Source organism: Mauremys reevesii, linkage group 10 (assembly GCF_016161935.1).
Source record: "Mauremys reevesii isolate NIE-2019 linkage group 10, ASM1616193v1, whole genome shotgun sequence".
NCBI classification, from domain to species: Eukaryota; Metazoa; Chordata; order Testudines; family Geoemydidae; genus Mauremys; species Mauremys reevesii.
This window is the reverse complement of record NC_052632.1, coordinates 41,391,513-41,413,519: the sequence shown is the minus strand read 5'-3', so window position 1 is coordinate 41,413,519 and position 22,007 is coordinate 41,391,513. Positions and strand designations below refer to the sequence as shown.

General features: G+C 50.1%; 1 protein-coding gene across 4 annotated transcripts in view; it reads left to right on the top strand.

Annotated features, from left to right (window-relative positions):
• Window positions 1-12,558, top strand: part of CPEB1 (cytoplasmic polyadenylation element binding protein 1) — a 79,562-nt gene extending 67,004 nt beyond the window's left edge. For all 4 annotated transcript variants that reach the window (XM_039492858.1, XM_039492859.1, XM_039492855.1 and 1 more), the window contains 4 exons: window positions 1,423-1,621; window positions 6,137-6,231; window positions 8,376-8,456; window positions 11,159-12,558. In XM_039492858.1, the coding sequence (XP_039348792.1) occupies window positions 1,423-1,621; window positions 6,137-6,231; window positions 8,376-8,456; window positions 11,159-11,269 (486 nt within the window). In that variant the 3' untranslated portion in view covers window positions 11,270-12,558. The remainder of the gene's footprint in view (window positions 1-1,422; window positions 1,622-6,136; window positions 6,232-8,375; window positions 8,457-11,158) is intronic.
• Window positions 12,559-22,007: the final 9,449 nt, after the last annotated feature.

Sequence of the window (22,007 nt, the reverse complement as noted above, 5' to 3'; positions counted from 1 at the left end):
GGCAGAGAGGATGGGGAAGAAAGATGAGAAGCAGCAGCACAGAAGAGCAGAGCTGCTTAGTCTTTAACCAAAAGCTGGCAGCTCCTAGGATTTCCCTGCTATATCCTGCTCCCATTTGACTCATGGAGGTTGGGAACCCTCACTTGTGGGCTGGTGGATTGAGCAGGGACCTCTTTGAGTCTGGATTTGCTGTGGACTCTGGCCTCATGCCAGCAGCTGATCTTCTGTTTCAGCATGTATAGAATGAGAACCACTTACCACCTCAGAGACGCAGTTATTTTTACACTGCTTTGTGGGGAGAGGGGCTTGGCTTCCTGACTTTTCCATCAAGCCTGCCTGCTGCTTGCAGAACGAATGGCTTTCATGCATAATGCATACTGCTATTACAACTGTGAGTGTGTTTGGTCCCAGATGTAGTCTAGACTGCCGGGCTCGATCCAGGGGCTGGTGATCTTAGGGCTGGCGAAAGGTGCCAGATTGGAATTCCTGAGACAGGAGCCCCCTCTGACCACAGGGCATGTGCAGTCTGGGCAGCAGCTGTACAGCTGCATGGTTACGGAATTGAGATTCCGCTCTTATCTGGACAGGAACAGCAGCACTGTGCTCCAGGCAGCTCTTCTGTTGTCTGGCCACTGGTAGCACCTTCAGGTTTGGTGATTTAGCTCTGAGTCCTCTATCTGCTCTCTAGCAGATGGAAGCTCCTGTAGAAATTGACAGTAGGTGGGATGTTGCATTGAGCTGTTCCAACAATAGGTCTCTGCCAGAGGATATGACTGGGCAGTGAATATAGGTACAGACAATAGGTAAAATCAGTCTTGCCTGGCTGGTCCCTGGCTGTCTGCCCCAAGGGACTTATGCTTTTGATTCCAGCCTAGCACTGCAGTGTGGTATTGGGGCACTGCTCCAACTGATGGGACTGCCCCCAGGGCATGTGGTGCTGGTGTGTGGTGGCTGCAGCCATGCCAATTGAGCTCAAGGCACTAATGGAACTGGCTGCTCAAGGGGCAGAGACCTTTCCTGCTGGAATAGTACCTCTTGCCCGCCAGCAGCTGTGCTGGCTCAAGACAGGTGCAGGAACCCAGTTAGCTAGCACTGGGGGAAATGGAAAACCCAGTGGAGATGTAGGGTCCATTACCTCTTGGTGGGGCAGTCTTTTGACACTCCCCTGGGATGGTGCGAGCAGAGCACTGTAGCTTGTCATGGGCAAGATCCACACCATGCAGGGAACTCTGGACTCCAAAGGCAGTAGGCAATGGGTGGGCAGGGCCCTGCTATGAGGTCAGAGTGACAAGGCTCCTGAGGGGCCAGAGTCTGTCTGCAATGGACTTCAGTAACCCATTGAGATTAGTATTGGGCAGCCCCAGGTTTTAGCTTGCCAGGCTCTAGCTCACAGGTGACTTACCTGCTCATGGGTGCTTCCAGGTACAGGTGATCCCCTGGGTCCTGGCAGACAGCAATTTCGTGCGAAGCCCATCTCAGCGGCTTGATCCCAGTAAGACGGTCTTCGTGGGGGCCCTGCATGGGATGTTGAATGCAGAGGCCCTAGCAGCCATCATGAATGACCTGTTCGGAGGGGTGGTCTATGCTGGTATTGACACGGACAAGCACAAGTATCCTATTGGTAAGTGTCAGAGCCCTTCATCTCCTAGGGCTGCATGTAAACATCCTCTTGACGCTTCTGGCAGGGCCCTGTCCACTCTGAGGGGCAGAGAGCAGACCAGCCACTCTGCAAACAAGGAGCACCCTTGCCCCAGTGGCTGGAGTGTGCTGCAGAAGGGAAGAAGGTGAAAAAGGCCATCCAGTTTCCCAGGGCAGAGTCCTGGCAGTGTGTGAATGACTGAGTGCAGCTCAGTTACCACAGTCAGGTGTGCAGCTAGGAAAGCTGGTGGGACCCATGACAGGCCTGCAGCCCCTACCAAAAGGGCTGTTCTAAACAGTGTCTGTCCCTCTTCCCTGGGAGGGAGGGTGTCACAGCACTCTTACTTCACTCCTCCTCTGCTTCCTGGAACTAATCTCAGCTCTTCCACAGTGGATGAGTCATTCTCTAATTAGCACTTGCTTGATGCTGCTTAGGGCTGACTGGAATGAATTGTGCTATTAGCCCCAGGGGCCTATATCCCCTGAAAAGGCACTTCTTTGGGCTGAGGTCCACAGTGCTATTACAATGGGCACTGTAGGCTGCTGGGGGCAGAACCAGTCCTGGCTGGCTGGCAGAATGCCCCATCTCCTGATGTTCCCTCTAGCCTCCCACTGTCCTCCCTGCTGTAGTTCCAGACATTCCAACAGCTGGTTACACTGCCTGTTTCCAGCTGAGTACTGGGGCTATGTTTGCCCTTTGGGAGATGGTCCCTTCAGTTCTGCTCCTGCTGCAAAGATGTTGGCAGCGGCTGGTGCCATGTCAGACTCAGGGAGTGAGGCTGACTGAGAACCTGAGACCAAAGGAAGTCTGTCTTCTGCTCCCCATATTGCTGGGGAGCCTAGACAGCTCTGTGGCTAGGACACAGTATGCTCCCCTTCCCTGGGCAGGAAAGGAGGCAGGGTTGGAATAGAACTGACTCCAGGGCAGGCAGCTCCACCTCCAGGAGGGGAGTGATGCCAGAAGGGCAGCATGGCAGGTGGAAGATGGAACGTGAATCCCTATCACTCACACCAGTATCTGCACCTCTGACTGCAGAGCTCAGCCACGCCCTCTTCCCTGCAGATCATGGCTAGAGAGCACCTGATCCTGCCAGTGCAGTAAGGTGCCTTCACACCCAGCTCCCTCCCTCGGACAACCCCCCTCAAATCCCTGCTCGCATCTGACTGAGACCTCCATGGGGAAACAGCCCTTCCTGTCTCTGTGGATCCTGTGCATAGAGGTGTTGAGCTTCTGTGGTGCCTTTCCTGGATACCCTGCCACGGCTGGCACATGTGGGGAAGGGGAGACTAAGCCTCCAGCCTCTGAGATCACTAGCCATGGGAAGTTTTTTGGCACAAACCAAGCCCAGTCTTTGTCCCCATAATCCAGCTTCACAGGGGAACAACTCCCAAAGGGGAAATGTGTGATCAAACCAGGGCTGGATTCCCACCTTCATGGGGTGCAGCAGGGCAGATTGATGCAGAAAAGGCCACGTGTGGACCTGCTGCTTGTGCTGGACACAGGGAATTCTTCCCATGGGGAGAAGGGCCAGTAGCCAGAGTTTGAAAATCAAGTAGTAAAATAGTTTAAAAAAACCAGGGATGACTGAGCAAGAGTGTAAGGAGTATTGTGAACTATACCTGGAGTCTGCAGCTGCGCTGGAGGAGAGAGCTTTCAGTCCTCACACACCTTCCCAGACTGCAGGATTGGGATAGGGATTTCCTGCCATTCCTAAGACTGGGAAGTGTTGGGCTGTTCCCAGCTGCCAGTGTGGGGCACAGTACCTTAGAGTCCTGGCTTTCTCCAGCTTCTGTTTCAGGTTGCTATGCCTCACCACAACCTCCACCTCCTACCCCAGCACGAGTAGCAGCTTGGATGTGGAGGAACCAGCAGGCAGTAAAGGGCTGCTAGGCCTACCATTTCTTCCACCCCCAGGTTGCATTCTGTAGGAACTGCAGGATTCTCAGTATGCACCAGTCAGCTTGTCCTGGGATCACCACCAGAGACATGTGCCTAGTTTCATGGACTCATACCTGAAAGTCACCTCCTTGCTTTATTGGCCTTTCACAGGCAGCCAAGTCCTGACAGGTCTCATCTTAGCCCCTTCCTTCCAGCATGTGAGCTGTCATCTGCCCCCTCTGACAAGCAGTGCTACCATGGGTGTATGGGCCCCCTCTCAACCTATAAATCACATGGCCCAAGGAGGGTCTTTGGGGCAACAGTGGGATTCAGATCAGTTTCATGCTGGTATACTGGGCTTTGGTCCTTTGATCAGAGGCTCAGGCAGCTGGGAACTCCTATCTTAGTGATACAATGGGAAGTGTTATAGAAAACTGAGGCTATTCAGAGTAATCAGGAAAGGCAATTTCTAATCCTAACTCCTGCCAGATGCATAGAGGAATTCAGGTCACATGGCAAGCTGGAGCTATCTGTCAAGTACAACAGGAGAAAATACCTATTTACAAGTGTTAACTAGAACAAGTGCCAGGTTAGTAGCTGCCCTCTGATGCCAATCTCTTTGACAGCAAAAAGCCTACCTATAGTGTTGATCAAATGAGGTCTGTGCTCACTGTCCAGAGGAGGCACTCACTGGGTCTAGGCAAGAATTTCAGAGCCAGCTTTGTCCCAGCCCCTGTCTCAAGAACCCGTGGAAACATCGCAATGTGAACGAAATCAGCTATTGTAGACCTCAGATCAGAGCATTACAACCCACTCCCAATGCTGTTCCGAGCCTCTGCATATCAGAGAAGTAGAACAGGACCCTGTCTGAAACATTTAAGTTCCTAATGGAAGCTTGTCTTCAGAGCGTTCCCATTTTACCATCCTCTGACAGCTTCTGTTTTGCAGACCAATGGAAGCCACCTTTTCTTAACTTTGATCACTACCATTTGATCGTGCATGTGCTCCCAGGGACTCTCCCCAGCATCCTAGTGGCAGTAACATTGGCTTTAGGGAAGAAGAAAATTCACTTTGCTGGTCATGGACAGAGTTTCTGATCAGGGTTCTGTATGGAGGAAACCTGAAGCAAAGACTCCAGGAACCATCCCACTGTATCTTGGATTCAGGACAAACGTGGTACCAAGGGAATTTGGTTACAGGATTCATCCTCATCTCAGGCCTGCAAGTACAAGCACTCTTAAAGAACATGCATAGAAGATGGAGATGCCTACCATGAAAAACAAGTTGGTGTCACAAACAGAAGGCCAGACTGTGGTGCGCCTACTGGGAATTCTGATCTTGTATGGCCATGGCCCATAGTGCTTTACCATTTTGCTTGGACAACTCCTATCCATAGCAAAGTCTCATGGATTGAGATCTGCTAAACAGCCACACAACCATCAGTAGATACATTCACCAAGTTCTGCATGTTGGTCATCCAGTTTTTGCCAATGTGTACTTTTTGGCAGAACACTGGTCCTTGCCTTAGTGCATCCATGGAGACTTGCATAGGAAAAACCCCTTGTTTTGGATCATCCTGCTTCCTACCCTAGAGGCACGCTATGAAAATCCCATTGTAATGGATCCATGGACCTGAGCTCAAAGACAGGGGAAATATCCGTGTATGTCTGAACTTTCTTCATGGATCTGACCCACTCTGGAGACAAATGGATCATCCAGCATAGATGGAAACTTGACATTGAAGTATTTGGGTTTGTCACTAGGTAGAACTTGCCCTGCTTTGCAGTAGAAATTTTCTGAGTACAGTTAGGCTTGGCAGGACTTGACTTTTATTTTTTTTGATAGAATAGTGATGGGCATTTACCAATTTTAAATTCCCACAATTGTGGGATATGGAGGGGTCAAACTACTAACAGATGCTGAGATTCAAAAGTTAAAGCTTTAGAACTGTCAACGTCACTTGTCAAAACATACAGTGTAAATACCCTTAAATCAAACTCATTCTCAAACTGTTCCTTATTGTGCCTGTCTGTAAATCATGGTTATCATTGGAAACATTATTTCCTCAGTTTGTGCGTACAGTGAAATTGTTGACTTTTACTGATAACAAACCCTTCCAAGCCCATGCATGGTTAATGCACCTAGTTTAGGAAAATAGACATGAGTGACTGTGGCTGCAGAAGCTGTCTCAACTGGAAGGAACTCCAGGAGGCAGGGTATCCTGACTGCCAGTGACTGGTCTGCTTCTGCCCCCAAGCAGGCAGTGTACCCAATGTATCCTCCCTGCAGAACCAACACTGGAACGGACTTTACCATAAACCACATTGAATGCCTATGCTGTGCTTCCATGTGTTCCCATGAGTTTGGGAGAGGGGGAGGCATAGCCACAAAGCCTTGATATTCTTCTGATGGAACATGCGCTGATTGCCTCATACTAGGAGAATTAGGCCTGCTGCCGTGGTGGCTTTTCCTTGGGCCTGAAAGAGCAGAGCCTGGAGATGCTGCAGTTCAGTTCTTGGGGTGGTTCTGGGGTTAGCTTGGCAGCTCACCCTGCAGGTTCTCTCCCAGCCTCTGCTTAGTTTCCTCTTGGTGTTGCACTAATGGTCTGGCTCATTTCAGGATCTGGCCGTGTTACCTTTAACAACCAGCGCAGTTACCTGAAGGCAGTCAGCGCTGCATTCGTGGAGATCAAAACCACCAAGTTCACTAAAAAGGTAAGTGGGGTCAGTAGGAGAGACTCTGCTAGGGCTGCCTGGCACCTGGCCTGGTGTGGCAAATGGCACCAGGCTCTACCTCCTGGGTGCTCTGTCTGAATACCATTAGTCTGCTGGCTTCCTATGGCCCAGCCTCAGGCCCTCTGTTTGCAGAGGAAACCAAACAGGGACACTGCCACCTCCATGCTTTAGTCAGTCCAGTCTTAGTTGCTTTTAGACTACAGGATGTAGCTGTGACTGCACCATCAGGGGTCATCCACACCCTAAGCATGCTGGGAACACTGACACTGGGCCCTCTGCTGTCAGGCTCCTCTCCTGAAGGGCTCCTTGTGGCTGGCGGTGTCTGCACTCCAGCACAACTTCGGAGGTGTTGGTCAGTGCTCCAGCTCCAGTACAAGCCTTGGGCTGTCTTCACTAAGTGGTTGAAGTTAGGTCAGGGTTTCCAGCTGGAGGCAGATGAGACCAGTACGTCTGCCAGTGCCAGGAATGCTGCAGGGAGATGTCTGAGAGGCCGTGCGCCTGGAAATGCCCCGTCAGTGCTGCTCCAGAGAAGCCCCTTCAGGAGTGCTAGCGAGAGAGCAAATAACCATGAGGCCAGAGAGCAAACACAGAAATGCTGTCCCTGTGTCTATCCCTGGGAGTCCCTCTTGAGTGGGAAAACTACTGTGGGGCTGGTTCTAACTGCAGGGACCCAGGTTGCTCACTCAATCAGCGTGGGGGAAGTGGGACTACCAGCTGCCCTACTGTGGGTGGGTGCTGGTAACTGTCTCCAGGAGCTGGGTGAGTTTGGCAGGTGGGGTGCTAGGCAGTCTTTCCCCACTCCCTCAGGCTGTCACCCTGCCTCCTGTTAGACAGTAGTGCTGCTCAGCCCATGCCTGTGCCAAGAGCTCTGGCCCAGGGACAAGCAAAAGCTTCCTGGTGTGGGGAAGGGACCCTGCAGCTGGGATTGATGGCCTCCAGGCCTCACTGGGGCCCATGGGCCAGTGTTGGCCCAAGAGGTTTCCCCACTCAAACAGCTGTAGTCTGCCCTGCCTCCAGAGGTGCTTCTGATGTGCCCAGGGCACATGCATGGGGCCTCCTGCCCCCTCTTAAATGACACCTGTGTTGGGAGGCAAGTACAGCCTATCCTCCAGTGCCATCCACACTGCTGCAGCGTGGCATGTACCCTCAAGGCTCATCTGGCCTCTTGTCCCTGGGGTGAGTGGTGAACCTTAGCTGGGTGACCAGGCAGATTCCCCCTCTGCAGGCACCAAGTATCCATCATGACCCTGCACTAGAGCAGCCCCTACCCATGGCCTGGGGAGCAAGCATCTCCAGAGACCTTTGGGCAGCAACAGCAAAGCTGCTGTGGTCTGAAAGCATTGGAGTAGGACATACCCACTGCACTCAGTGCCCATGTACCAGGCTGCCCCTGAGAGCAGGTACCAGCCAGATCTTCCTTGACCTCTTGGGACAGGCCCACTGACTTGGACAGAAGTTGCAGAGGAAGATGGAGGCTTTGTCCCCTATAAATGGAGTTTCTGGGACACTCCACACAGCAGTCTGGGAATCCCACCCCCAGCTTGTGTTACAGGATGGGCCTTCGCTGTGTCACCTGAGCCTGATTGTTACTGTCCTCTCTGAAGGTCAAGAGCTTGCCAGGTTCTGAGCTGTTTGAAACTTCTTCAGCTTGTCCCTGGGGCCATCAACACACGGTGGTTTGGGCCCTTTAGCTCTTCCCAGGGATGGGCGACTCCAGCCCCCTGGTGCAGCAGGTTAGGTACCCTCTGTAAGGGAGCTGCTGCTCCTGGATTCTGCCCCAGTCCGGCCTAGGTGGGCTTCTGGACAAGTGACAGTTATTTCTTTGATCACCCTGGGGTCCCCGGAGCTGAACTTGGGTGGTCTGAGGCCAAGCTCTCACCACACCTGGTCTGAGCCTGTCTGGAAATAGTACTGAGAACTGGATCCCCCTGGAGCTCCACCAATCACACTGTCCCACAGTGCACATAACCTCCTCCAAGCACAGCATTACCTAAACAGTCACCCTTGCTGCAGACAGGTCCTGCCAGGTGCAAGCTGCAGCCAGAGCAGTGCTGCTCCTGACATGGCCTGGCCTGCCCAGTGTCCTGACTTCAGCCTGATTGACTCTCCTTGCCCTTGTGCAGGTTCAGATTGACCCATATCTAGAAGATTCCATGTGTCAAGTCTGCAGTGCCCAGCCAGGTCCCTTCTTCTGCAGAGATCAGGTAACTCTGAATTTGGTGGGGATCATACATTACCAGCTAGCTGTGCTCAATCCAGGAGCAGGAACTTCACATGCAGCAGGTCCTTGAGTAGATCAGGGTCTGCCCCCACAGCTCCTGGGGTGCACAGAGGGTGCTAGCATGCTTGGCATTTAGAGGTCTGCCACAGATTGTGCATTGGCACTGGGAATGCTTGTTATCTCTCGCTCCTGGCCAGGTGCCTCAGACAACCCCCCTGGGGGATCCAGATGCCTTACCAGCCTGCATAGCTATAAGGACACTAGCCAGGGCTCAGGGATGGGGATGAATATGCACTTAAGGGCAGGACAGCCCCTTGGTACAGCACATTGGGGCAGGCAAGGTGCCATCTTTTGTGATTTTTTTCATGCAAAATGAGGAACACGTTACTGGCCTTGGGTGGAGGCAATAACTGTTTGATTGCACAGTGAGATCATGCCCACTTAACACCAAGTCCTGGGAGCGTCTGGTCTGCAGGTAGCCAGGGACTGCAGACTGGAGCCCTACAGCCTGCTGCATCTGGCTCTGAGCCAGATAAAATGGCCCTGCTGAGCTAAGTCAGTGGTGTATTTGAGGTCTGATATGCAAGCCACCGGGGCTAGAAACAGACGTAAGCTACCTGCATGTGAGGGCTAAAACCATATCTGTATTGAAGTGGGGTTTGGAGGCAAGAAGCAAGGTAGGAACAGAGGAGCCTTAATGCAGGGCTCACTCTGTGTTCGGTGTCTTGAGGCCCTTTCATAGTTGCACAGACTGAAATGCTTCCAGATTGAAACAAGCTCAGCCAGGGAATGTCTTCTGGACCCTTCATCGGGGGGATCCAGCAGCCAGGTGCCACCACTAACCTAAACTGAGTGGTGACAAATTTGTGGTTTGTGCAAAAACATGGTTCATTCCACTGTTTGATTGGGATGCTAGTACTCCCCTGGAAGGAACAACTTGCGTGTGGTAGAATGGGGATCAAGCTGCCTTGAGCTCCCTAGGAGAGGAAACCATAGTCTAGAAACACTGATCTACAAGCCTTGTGCAACACCTGGTTGTGAATGCGAACATGTGGTCACTAACACATACTGTACCACTATGAAATAGGCATGGCCTGTGCTGCAAGCTGCAGTCCATGGATGTAGGCAACTGGGCGCTTGGAGGTGCTTTGCACCCCAGAATTAAGGAGTGCTCTCAGATGAGCTTCTCTATTCCAAACTTTATTTCCTTTTATTGAAAGGGGGCCGATTTCATTAGGGAATGGAACTAACTGCTCAGGAAAGCTGAACTCAGCAGTTTAACTGTAACCCCCCCTCTCAAAGTAATACACCTCTGAGATGTAAAGGTTTCCTGACCAGGGAGAAGACTGGCTTTTTTAAGTCTTCACTTTAAACCAGGGGTCTCCAACTCGCAGGCCGGAACCTCCCCAATGTGGCCTGTGGGGCTCCAGCAGTTTTGGGGCCAGGTCTCTCTTGGCCCCACCTGCCACCCCCAGGCACTCCCCAGGCCATTTAAAATGGCCTTGGGGCCCAGCAGCACAGCAGAGCTGAGTGGTCTGCCTGCTTGCTCCATGTTTCTGCTGGCCCCTCCCTGTGGCCCCAGGGCAGGGCTTTGCCTCTCCATGCTGCTGCTGCCCTGAGCACCCCTGCAGCCAATGGGAAGCTGCAGGGGCAGTGCTGGGGGCAGCAGCGGGCAGAGGCCCCATGCCTGCCCCACCTTGGAGCCCCAGGTAAGCACCACACCCTGCCCAACTCCCTCCCAGAGCCTTAAGCAGGTGGGGGTGGAGTTTTGAGGGGCAGGTTCTAGGCAGCATGAGTGACATTATTGGCCCACTGGGAGGATTTGAGGACTGGCACTTGTCCAAAGGTAAATTGAGTTTGAGACCCCTGCTTTAAACCCTCATTTAAATACTACCAGTGCAAGGGGCCAGCGTAATGACCCTGGAGACTGATGTCCCCTCGCTACACACATACTGAGGCAGCATCACAACATTCCCTCTCGCCAGAGGTGAAAGTAAGCCAGTACAGTCCAGTACGGCATACTGGCAAGAGCAGTACACTGTACCAGATTGGACTGGCTTCTGCAGTGGTGACTTAAAGGGCCCGGGGCTCTAGCTGCTGCAGGGGAGCCCCAGGTCCTTTAAATCACCGCGGGAGCTCCAGCAGCCGGGATCCCATGGTGATTTAAAAGGCCTGGAGCTCCCCCCGCGCAGCGGCTGGAGCCCTGGGCCCTTTAACGTGTCCCAGGGTTCCCAGCTGCCTCTACAGCTGGTAGCTCTGGAGTGATTTTAAAGGCCCTGGGGCTCCCAGCCACAGCTGGACCCCCAGGGCCTTTAAATCTTGAAAGGCCCCTCCTCTTCTGGTTGAGGCCATGCCCCCTGCTCAGGGCTCCGGCATACCAGTAAGTCCTTTAAGTTAGTTTCACCCCACCTCTGGCTGTGACCCCTCTGAAACTCAGAGCATGGATTGAGCAGAGACTGAATTCCTTCAGGAGCAAAGGCCTTGTCTATTGACCACAAAGAGATGAATGTGGATGCTGGATCACTCCTGGCATGCTCCAATTAACTGGTTGCTAGAGGCAAGATGGCTTATCCCATGAACCAGTCTCTCCTTCTTTCAAGAGACTCAGCTGCTTGCAGCAGTTCTCCCCCCACCCCAGCTCTGCTGTGAACCCCTTCAGTAATCCCTGCCTATTTCTCCCTGCAGGTCTGCTTCAAGTACTTCTGTCGCTCCTGCTGGCACTGGCAACATTCCATGGAGGTCCTGCGTCACCACCGCCCACTGATGCGCAACCAGAAGAACAGAGACTCCAGCTAGAGAGGCAGCAGATGCACCAGGAGCTGCCGCAGTTACAGGAGAAAGTTCTTTTGTTAACCTGCCAAGTGGAGAGAGCACGAGCGTGCCTGCCAGTGCCAGACCCAGACTGGGAACGCGCTTCCTGAGGACTAATGGGGAAATCTTACATTCACGTTTGCACTTGCTGGTCTTTATTTGTTTCTGCACTAATGCACAGTGAATTTTGTCGGGTTTTGTTTGGGGGTTTTTTGAGGGGGGAGGGCCCCTCAAACAATTCTGCAGTTCCCAGACTTTGGTTCCTCGTTTGCTGACAAGAAGCAAAAAGGGCCATGTTTTGAGAAGGTGTCTATGCAGATGCCTTCACCTAGGTTTTTTATTTATTAAAGGCGCTTTTTTACATTCCTTGCAATACTGATGGTAATAATGCAGGTCTCATTGGCTCCATTTTTTTGCAGTTGCCATACAGTGCCTTTCCATTCATTTAACCCCCATCTGAACGGCATAAACTGAATGTTCAGCTGGCGTTTTTTACTGTAACAACAAAGGAGACTTTGCTCTTCATTTAAACCAAATCATATTTCATATTTTACGCTCGAGGGTTTTTACCAGTTCCTTTTTACACTCTTAAAACGGTTTTTAAGTCGTTTGAAACAAGAATTTTTCTTTCCTGGCAGCTTTTAACATTATTGCAATTTGTGTCTGGGGCTGCTGGTTAGAAGACAAGTTTCACAGTTGTGAATCAAGGGGTTTGCAACAAGAAAAGGACAGGATTTTTGGATTTGAAACTGGACCGGATAAACGATCTCTGAGCTGCTGTATATAGTTTTAAATAGTTTGTTGCACTTTTTTAAGTTGCACTTAAGGGGGGTTGATAGAGGTTTTTAATCACAGTCACAGGACTTAATTTTCTTTTGTAACTGAGCTAAAAGGGCTGCGTCTTGTGGGCAGACAAAGGTTCATAGGAGCCCTTTCTCTTAGAGGGGACAAGTACCTTTCCCTTTGTTTAAGAAATGTAAAAAGCAACAGTGCAGTCAACTGAATGCTGCTGGGATTTGAGAACTTTATAATTTATTTTTTACTTTCCCCTCTATTGGAAGCTGTGTGCCAAAGAACCAGTGTCATATTTTTTTCCCTTTTTCCTGCTGAGCTGATGTTGTATATCCCAGCTGCTCTTTGTGGGGTTTTTGTGAAGCTGTGTGTGAAGTCTCTACCTCATTGTAGTATATGCAGGCAAGACTGCACTCTCCTACAGATGCGTGGAGTAAGCTGTGGTGTAGTTTTTGGCACATAATAAACACGTTGCAGCAGTTCTTAGTCTTTCTTTAATGGGGATGTGCAGGGAGGTGGAAGGAGCTGCATGGGAGAGCACTGGGGAAACTTCCCTGTCGAACAGTAGTTCTGGGCACAGGAACTAAGGCCTTGTCTGTACTGAAGTAGTAGGAAAACTGACTGTGGGCTGTTACTGGTGTAGGTGCTTCTACCAGAATAGCTTATTCTGGTTCAGCAAAGCTAGCTAAGCTACACTACTATACATTGCCTACTACTAGTACAACAGCATAATAGTCTAGCCCAGACCTAGGGCTTGTCGACCTAGCTATGTCTCCCATGGTGTGAGACTTGCACATACTGAGAGTAATTGAGCTGACTAACCACCAGTGTAGATGCTGCTGGGGGGGGGACCCTTTGGTTGTGGTAGCAAGCATTTACACCACAGCACTATCTGTGCTGCTGCAGTCCTTTTGTGAGGATGTAACCTGAGTTTTTTTCCCACACAACTTAATTAGCAGATGCTTTACTGTTCTGAGTGCAGCCCAGGCCTTAGGAGCTTTGATCGCTGCTCTTTCCTGTCCTTACACAAAACAGACTCCTGAGTCTACAAGTGGGTCCCAGAACAGCTGGGGAAGGATATGGGTAGGCATTCACTCCGCATTCCTCCCCACAGGGCCCAGCTGACTAGCTGGGCCCTGAAGCTCTTTCCTCTGTGGCAGTTCATTGCAAGTCACAAGGCTGCTATGCCAGCCATGCTTCCCTTCACCAATTTGATGGGTTCAGTCAGACACCCTCTTGGGACTGTTACCTGATGTGCTGAAACTACATCTGAGCCTGTTTTCTTTGCCAGCTTGGGACTCCAGAACCCTACCTTGTTGAGCCAGACATGCTAGTCTGCTGCAGCACAGACCCAGGGTCTGAACCATACCCCCAAAGCTGCAGACTTAACTGAAAACAGCTCAGCAAGTACTCCTGTCTCCAGCACCCAGACACCCAGCTCCCAATGAGATCCAAACCCCAAATCAGTTTTACTCTGTAAAGTTATATAGGGTAAACTCATAAATCTGCCCTCTATAACACTGATAGAGATGCACAGCTGTTTGCTGCCCCAGGTATTAATCACTTACTCTGGGTTAATAAAGTGATTTTATTCAGTATAAAAAGTAGGATTTAAGTGGTCATAGAATAGAACAAAGTTACCAAGCAAAATAAATCAAAACATGCAAGTCTAAGCCTAATACATCAAAAAGATGACTACTAAATCTCACCATCAGATGTTCCGATAAGATGCTTTCACAGACTAGACTCCTCCCTAATATGGGCCCAATCCTTTCCCTGGTACAGTTGTTAGTTCCAGCTCAGGTGGTAACTCAGGGATTTCTCATGACTAGCAGCCCCCTTCTGTTCCACCCCCTTTATAGCTTTGGCCCAAGGTGGTGTGGAAGCAGAGAAAGAGGGTTTAAGTGCAGCCATTTAAGTGTCAAAGACAGAGCAACTGTTCTGTCAGTGGGAATCCTTGTCTCTTTGGCTTCCCACCCCCTCTCCTAAATGTAAAAGCAACAGGTTTAAAATGAATTCCAGTATCATGTGACAGGGTCACATGTCCTGAGACCCAAGGCTGACCAGCAAAGAATGGAGACTAGGGGAAGTACCCCAGAAGTTTTGCAAGTAAACAGCCATTTACAGGTGACTGATTCTGAAGCACCCTTGATGGCTTCCACTTACACTTGTATTACTGATGTAAATGTTCTTATTTTCTTAACTCCAGACAAATACACACAAACAAATGGGATGAACATAGTCAGATCATAAACTCTGGATGGATACCTTACAAAAGACCTTTTGCATAAAGCATAATCCAGTTACATTGTATTCACTCATAAGCATATTTCCATAAACATATGGAGTGCAATGTCACATTGTCCCTTAACTACATCTTACATGGAGTAATCTGCTCCCTGCTTATGACTAGAGCATGACCCAGGAGCTACCACAGTGCTGTGGCTGCCAGAACAGATCAGCTGCAGCTCTTTGCAGAGCTGCATTTCAATTCAAACCATAAATGCAGCAGTGAGTGATGGGTAGGATGAGGGGTGCTCACCCAAAGGAAAAACAGTGGGGAGTCCTTGTGGCACTTCAGAGACTAACACATTTGGCAAACATTGGCCTCTGACAATTTCCTGTCAAATGTCCCTCTGCCATGATGGAGGAAGGATGGGGATAGACAAGAGGATCCTGGATCAATGTGCTGTCTCTTGGGAAAGATGGCCTGTAACCTTGCATAGCATAACATCTTGCAGTGTTTTTGTCCCAGCATATTAGAGGGACAAGGTGGGTGAGGTAGTTGTTTAGTTGGTCCAATAAAAGATTTCACCCACCTTGTCTCAGGTCTTTTCAAATGCTGACTTGGTAGAACTTGTCTGGTGAAAGTACAAGGTACATAGATCAGGTGAGGATAATTGTTGGAGGAAATAGTGGAAGAGGAGACTTTATCCATTTATGATGGGCATGTCTCCTATTATATTGGATGTGATATCCTAATCAGTAATTCTTGCATACAGATTACCAAATGATGATTTTTGGAAATTCTCCTGGCCTCTTTCTAGCAGAAAGAAATTAAGAATTGACCTCATTTGGTAGCCTTATTGGGTAAAGAAATTGAGAGGAACAGTTTTTTAATTAAAAAAAAAAAAATCCTAGTTTCTCTTGGAAAAATAAATGGTACCAAGCAAGCTAGACAGATGCCAAATACAGACTTAAACATTTAGTCACCATTTACCCACTCAGCAGAGTGCCCTGGTCTGTACAACTCCATTGTTTTAAGTCTTCAGTGCTAGGTTTGACAGACTGGATTTGTGAATATGAACTGACATGCTTGTTTGTATCCAGCCTGCTATAACAGAATCATAGAAGATTAGGGTTGGAAGAGACCTCAGGAGGTCATCTAGTCCAACTTCCTGCTCAAAGCAGGACCAACCCCAACTAAATCATCCCAGTCAAGGATTTGTCAAACTGGGCCTTAAAAACCTCTTAGGATGGAGAATCCACCACCTCCCTAGATAACCCATTTCAGTGACTCTTTGGAACCCTCCTTCAGGTAGTTGAAGGCTGCTATCAAATCCCCCCTCACTCTTCTCTTCTGTGGACTAAATAAGCGCAGTTCCCTCAGCCTCTCATCATAATGCGCCCCAGCCCCCTAATCATTTTCATTGCCCTCCACTGGACTCTCTCCAATTTGTCCACATCCTTTCTGTAGTGGGGGGACCAAAACCGCATGCAATACTCCAGATGTGGCCTCACCAGTGCCGCAGAGGGGAATAATCACTTCCTTTGATCTGCTGGCGGTGCTCCAACTAATACAGTCCAATATGCCGTTAGCCTTCTTGGCAACTAGCACACTGCTGACTTATATCCAGCTTCTCATCCACTGGAATCCCCAGGTCCTTTTCTGCAGAACTGCTGCTTAGTCAGTCATGAGCCAGAGTACCAATTCCTGCTGCTGACCCCTCCTCTGCATGGGTCATAGATTCCAAGGCAAGCAGGGACCACTGTGATCATCTAGTCTGATCTGATGTATCGCACAGGCCCAAGAACTTCCTCAGATAATTTCTAGAGCAGATCTGGTCTCCATCTGCTGGAACCACCAGCACCTATTCCGCAGGGAAAGGATTTGGGTGGGACCAAGCCCTGGTCTGACCCAAGCATCACCTGCCAGACCTCTGCTGGTATCAGCCTCAGGACTGCTATGAGGAGACCAGTGTGTACTGCCCCGGAGCAGGCTGCATCTGCCCACGGAGAAGCATTGCTACAAGTTGGAGCTTTTGTCATTAACCCTGACTGAGCTGAAACTGACCCCCCAGAAAAAAAAAATCTTGCACCCCCTGCTCTACCCTGAATGTGCCTGTCCCAGAGCCCTCCTCCAGCTGTGACAATGCAGCCCATCTGCCTGCACGGCACACCTTGGCCTGTTCACATCTGGACACTTTCAGCTCTGATCCAAACTAAGAGCTCTGACTGGCCAAATCATGATTCCCTCAAGATAACCAGCATTTTAGAATGAAAAGCCAGGATCCCTCCCTCTCACTTCCCCCTTTGCTGGATTTAATTCTCATGAACTGGAGACGCTATCTCATATTTCTATTACTGTCTAGATCAGTGGTTTTCAGCCTTTTTAGGCTTGGGACCCATTTGCAAATGTTTACAGCCAATAAATAGTCTAGGGGTGGAGACTCTGGGGTGGTTTCAGTCAAGTCCTGCCCAGCACTCACCTCACTGTGGTGGCTCCTGCAGCTTCTGTGCTGTGGGGCTGGCTGGGCTTGGCTCTTTGCTCCAGGGTTGCAGCACAGCTCAGGTTTGGCCTGACTGGACCAAATTTGTGTAAGTGGAGTTGTGACCCGGAGTTGTCACTCACATTTGTCCTACCTGGACTCCCGTCATCATGGCAGCTGGGCCAAGGCGGAGTGGTGCTGGGACCCCAGAGGTTGCAGTGCCTGGAGCAGCAAGGGACAGGAGCTGCCAAGTGACCCTTTGAAACATTCTGGTGACCCCAATGTTGGGTCCCGACCTATGGGTTGAGAAACCTTGGTTTACAGGCTCTAACTGCCCTTACTGCAATAAACTCATTGCTTCTTGTCCTATCCTCCGAGATTAACTAGAACAATTTCTCCCTCCTCCTTGTAACAACCTTTTATGTACTTGAAAACTGTTATCGTGTCCCCCATTCTCTTCTCCAGACTAAACAAACCCAGTTTTTTCAATCTTCCCTCAGAGGTCATGTTTTCTAGACCTTTAATCATTTTTGTTGCTCTTCTCTGGACTTTCTCCAATTTGTCAACGTCTTTCCTGAAATGTGGCGCCAAGAACTGGACACAATACTCCAGCTGAGGCCTAATCAGTGCAGAGTAGAGTGGAAGAATTACTTCTCGTGTCTGCCTTGCAACACTCCTGCTAATACATCCCAGAATGATGTTTGCTTTTTTTTTTGCGTCAGTGTTACACTATTGACTCATATTTAGCTTGTGATCCACTATGACCCCCAGATCCCTTTCTGCAGTACTCCTTCCTAGGCAGTCATTTCCCATTTTGTATGTGTGCAACTGATTGGTCCTTCCTAAGTGGAGTACTTTGCATTTGTCCTTATTGAATTTCATCCTATTTACTTCAGACCATTTCTCCAGTTTGTCCAGATCATTTTGAATTTTAATCCTATCCTCCAAAGCTCTTGCAATGTCTCCCAGCTTGGTATTGTTGGCAAACTTTTTAAGTGTACTCTCTATGCTGTTATCTAAGTCATTGATAAAGATATCGAACAGAACTGGACCCAGAACTGATCCCCGTGGGACCCCACTCGTTATGCCCTTCCAGCATGACTGTGAACCACTGATCAGTACTCTCTGGGAATGTTTTTTCAACCAGTTATGCATCCCTTTATAGTAGCTCCATCTAGGTTGTATTTCCTTAGTTTGTTTATAAGATCATGCGAGACAGTATCAAAAGTCTTACTAAAGTCAAGATAGACCACATTTTACTGCTTCCCGCCCCCATCCACAAGGCTTGTTACCCAGTCAAAGGGTATGTCTACACTATGGGATTATTCCAATTTTACATAAACCGGTTTTGTAAAACAGATTGTATAAAGTCGAATGCACGCGGCCACACTAAGCACATTAATTCGGCGGTGTGCGTCCATATATAGAGGCTAGCGTCGATTTCCGGAGTGTTGCACAGTGGGTAGCTATCCCATAGCTATCCCATAGTTCCCACAGTCTCCCCTGCCCATTGGAATTCTGGGATGAGATCCCAATGCAAAAACAGTGTCGTGGGGGATTCTGGGTAAATGTCGTTACTCAATCCTTCCTCCGTGAAAGCAATGGCAATCATTTCGCGCCCTTTTTCCCTGGATTGGGAGCTCAGCCAAGAATGCAAATGCTTTTCGGAGACTGCGGGGACTGTGGGATAGCTGGAGTCCTCAGTACCCACTCCCTCCCTCCATGAGCGTCCATTTGATTCTTTGGCTTTCCGTTACACTTGTCACACACCACTGTGCTGTGGCCTCTGTCTATCATAGCCTGGAGATTTTTTCAAATGCTTTGTCATTTCATCTTCTGGAACGGAGCTCTGATAGAACAGATTTGTCTCCCCATACAGCGATCAGATCCAGTATCTCCTGTACGGTCCATGCTGGAGCTCTTTTTGGATTTGGGACTGCATCGCCACCCGTGCTGATCAGAGCTCCACGCTGGGCAAACAGGAAATGAAATTCAAAGGTTCGCGGGGCTTTTCCTGTCTACCTGGCCAGTGCATCCGAGTTCAGATTGCTTTCCAGAGCGGTCACAATGGTGCACTGTGAGATACCACTCGGAGGCCGATACCGTCGATTTGCAGCCACACTAACCCTGATCCGACATGGCAATACCGATTTCAGCGCTACTCCTCTCGTCGGGGAGGAGTACAGAAATCAGTTTAAAGAGCCCTTTATATTGATATAAAGGGCCTCGTTGTGTGGACAGGTGCAGGGTTAAATCGGTTTAACGCTGCTAAATTCGATTTAAACGTGTAGTGTAGACCAGGCCAAAGAGAGCTATTAGGTTGGTTTGACACAATTTGTTATTGACAAATCTGTGCTTGCTTATCACTTTATTATCTTCTGGGTATCTGCAAATTGATTGCTTCCATTATCTTTCTGGGTACAGAAGTTAAGCTGACTGGTCTGTAATTTCCCGGGTTGTCCTCATCCTCTTTTTATAGATGGGCACCATATTTGCCCTTATCCAGTCCTCTGGAATCTCTCCCATCTTCCATGACTTTTTGAAGATATTTGGTAATGGTTCAGATATCTCCTCAGTCAGCTCCTTGAGTATTCTAAGATGCATTTCATCAGAGACTGGTGCCTTAAAGGCATCTAACTTGTCTTAAGTAATTTTTAACTTGCCCTTTCCCTATTTTAGCATCTGATCCTACCTCATTTTCATTGGCATTCACAATGTTAGACGTTCAATCACTACTAACCTTTTTGGTGAAAACTGAAGCACTTCTGCCATTTCCACGTTTTCTGTTATTGTTTCCCCATCTCGTTGAGCAGTGGGCCTACCCTGTGAATGTACATTGTTGTTAAAGAAATTATCCATATATATGGATCCTATGGCCCTATTTTATAGGGTTTCTCTCTGTGTTTTGGGAGGCAGATGACACGTTCCTTCCGAGACAGTTTCTGCCAGACCCCTCCAGTGCTTCTCCTGTGTCTAATAAACTGGCTCAGTGTCTCCAGTAGCAGCCAGTTACCTGTCCCTGAGGGAGGATCTGACAGCATTTTGCAGACTGGTTTAATTGCTCCTCACCACACCCTGGGGCGGCAGGTCCCTGTGATGACCTTGCTTGTTCAGACAGAGGCACAGAGCGGGGGAATGACACATGCATGGTCATGCAGAGTCAGTGGCACAGCTGGGAATAGACCCGGGTGGCGTGAGTAACTAAAACCCTGGTGAAGCCCTTAGCAGTCTCACAATGCATGGCCTGCGTTAGTCACCAATGCTCCATTGTGGCTTCATCCCCATGGGGTTTATCTGCAGAGGGTTTAATTGGAAACTTTCCTCTTAAGGCTGCAGCACGTTTCTAGCAGAAGGAGAATAATTTATAAAGTTCACTGTGGGAAATGAATAGAGGAGAAATAGGAGCTGCAGGCAGCCATGGCAATGGACACATGATCAGCGGGAGGCAGCTCCCCCCCCCCCCCCCCCGGCTCCCAGGAGGAACCACAGGAAGCCAGGTGGACTCAGCATGGGAAGTGCTTCTTACTGGGAATCAGCTGTGACAGATGCAGGGACTGTCGTGGTTTGGGAGGGACTGGCCTTGCCCAGAGCGGAGCTCCCCTAATTCTGCAGCATTTGCTTTGAGCCCATCTCTAGTTACCAATGGCTTTTCTGCACCTCCTGCTGGTGACCCCAGTAATAACACCCAGTCAAACCCCCATGTCAGGGCCTGCTTTCCCAGTGTCTGGTTAGCTTCGTGAGGATTTTAGAGAGACAAAAATCAGCTGCCACAAAAGGTGCGTGTTAATTACAGATATCTGTGTGACGGTGAATCTAGTGGTTAGAGTGACAGCTGGGTGGCAGGATGCCTGGGTCCTCATCCCAGCTCTGGGCAAGAGTGTGATCTAGTAGTTAGATCAGAGGCCTCCTGGTTCTTTTCCTGGTTCTATCACTGACTCACTGTGTGACTCTACGAGCAATTCACGGTGCTGCCTCGTGCCTCAGTTTCCCCCTCTGTCACATGACTAGTCCCAGTGTCCCAGGGATGCAGGGAGGCATGGCTAATGTGCTGGGGGAAACATGCCAAGCACCTCAGCTGTCTGTATGCACTCACTAGCTCTGGCAGCACAGAGCGCCAGTTGGCAGCCGGGAACAGGGCTCATAGTGCCAAAGGAAGCCACCAGCTCCACTTGGCCCTATGTAGGTAATCAGCAGCTGCTTGAGCCCTGTGTGTCACAGGTGGGAGCAGGAGCCAGTCAGGGGGCTTCTCTCCAGCCTGCGTCTCTCCAGCCATGTCTGGCTTCAGAGGGAAGTGACCTGTGGGTGGATGGGTGCTGTCTGCCTGTGGGACCCAGAGGCCGTGGCCAGCCCCAGGGGACTCTGACAAGACCCTCCTGCTCTGCTGCTAGGACCAGATTTTCAAGAGCCTTCCAGACAGGTCGGCAAAGCCCTAGGAGAACCTGAGTCTCGCGTGGGGTGTCTGCACCCAGCGCCCTGGGCTTGGAACCGGGCAGAGCCTGGGGCTCAGGCGAAACTTGACCATCCCCAGAGAAAGCTTTGGTCGGGGCCTGTCTCGATCAGCCATGAAGGGAGGTTAGGACCCAGGGGAACAGTCAGTCCCTGCTTCCACCTGGGTCACCCGAACCTCAGCGTCGGCTGGGCTGTGTTTCCTTTGCTCTCCCTGCCTCCTGCACTTGCTAACAGCCAAGCCCCAGAGCTGGATAGCCCAGCCCCATGTCCCGAGGCTACCAGCCCATCTTACCAACTGCAAGCAGGTACCTGCAGGAGAAATGGGACAAGGCAGCCTATCGCCAGCACAGGAGCAAGGTATGGAATTGGGCACAATAGGATGGGGCTGAATGAGGTAGGAGCAAGAAGCCCTGGCCCGTAGTCTGGAAGTTTGGGGCATGCCAGGGATATGTAATCAGGCCCTAGAGAATCTACTCTGTGTGTGTAGCTGGAGATGGGGAATCTAGTGGGTCTTTGGGGGAATTTCTACAAGGGGCTGCGTGGTCCAATGGAGCAGGTACTGGCCTGGAGCCCAAAGACATGGGTTCTTGGCCTTTCCCGTCCATGCACCTGAGCTGCTGTGTGAACTTAAGCAGCGAGCCCTAGCTTTGCATTAATCCAGGTTTGTAATTGCACTTAGCAGCTGCTGTTAAATAGCTCTGGCAGAGATGTGGAGCAGAGCCATGCGTGTGTTGGTCTCTATTGAAAGCTGTCAGGTTTGCTAGAGCCAGTCA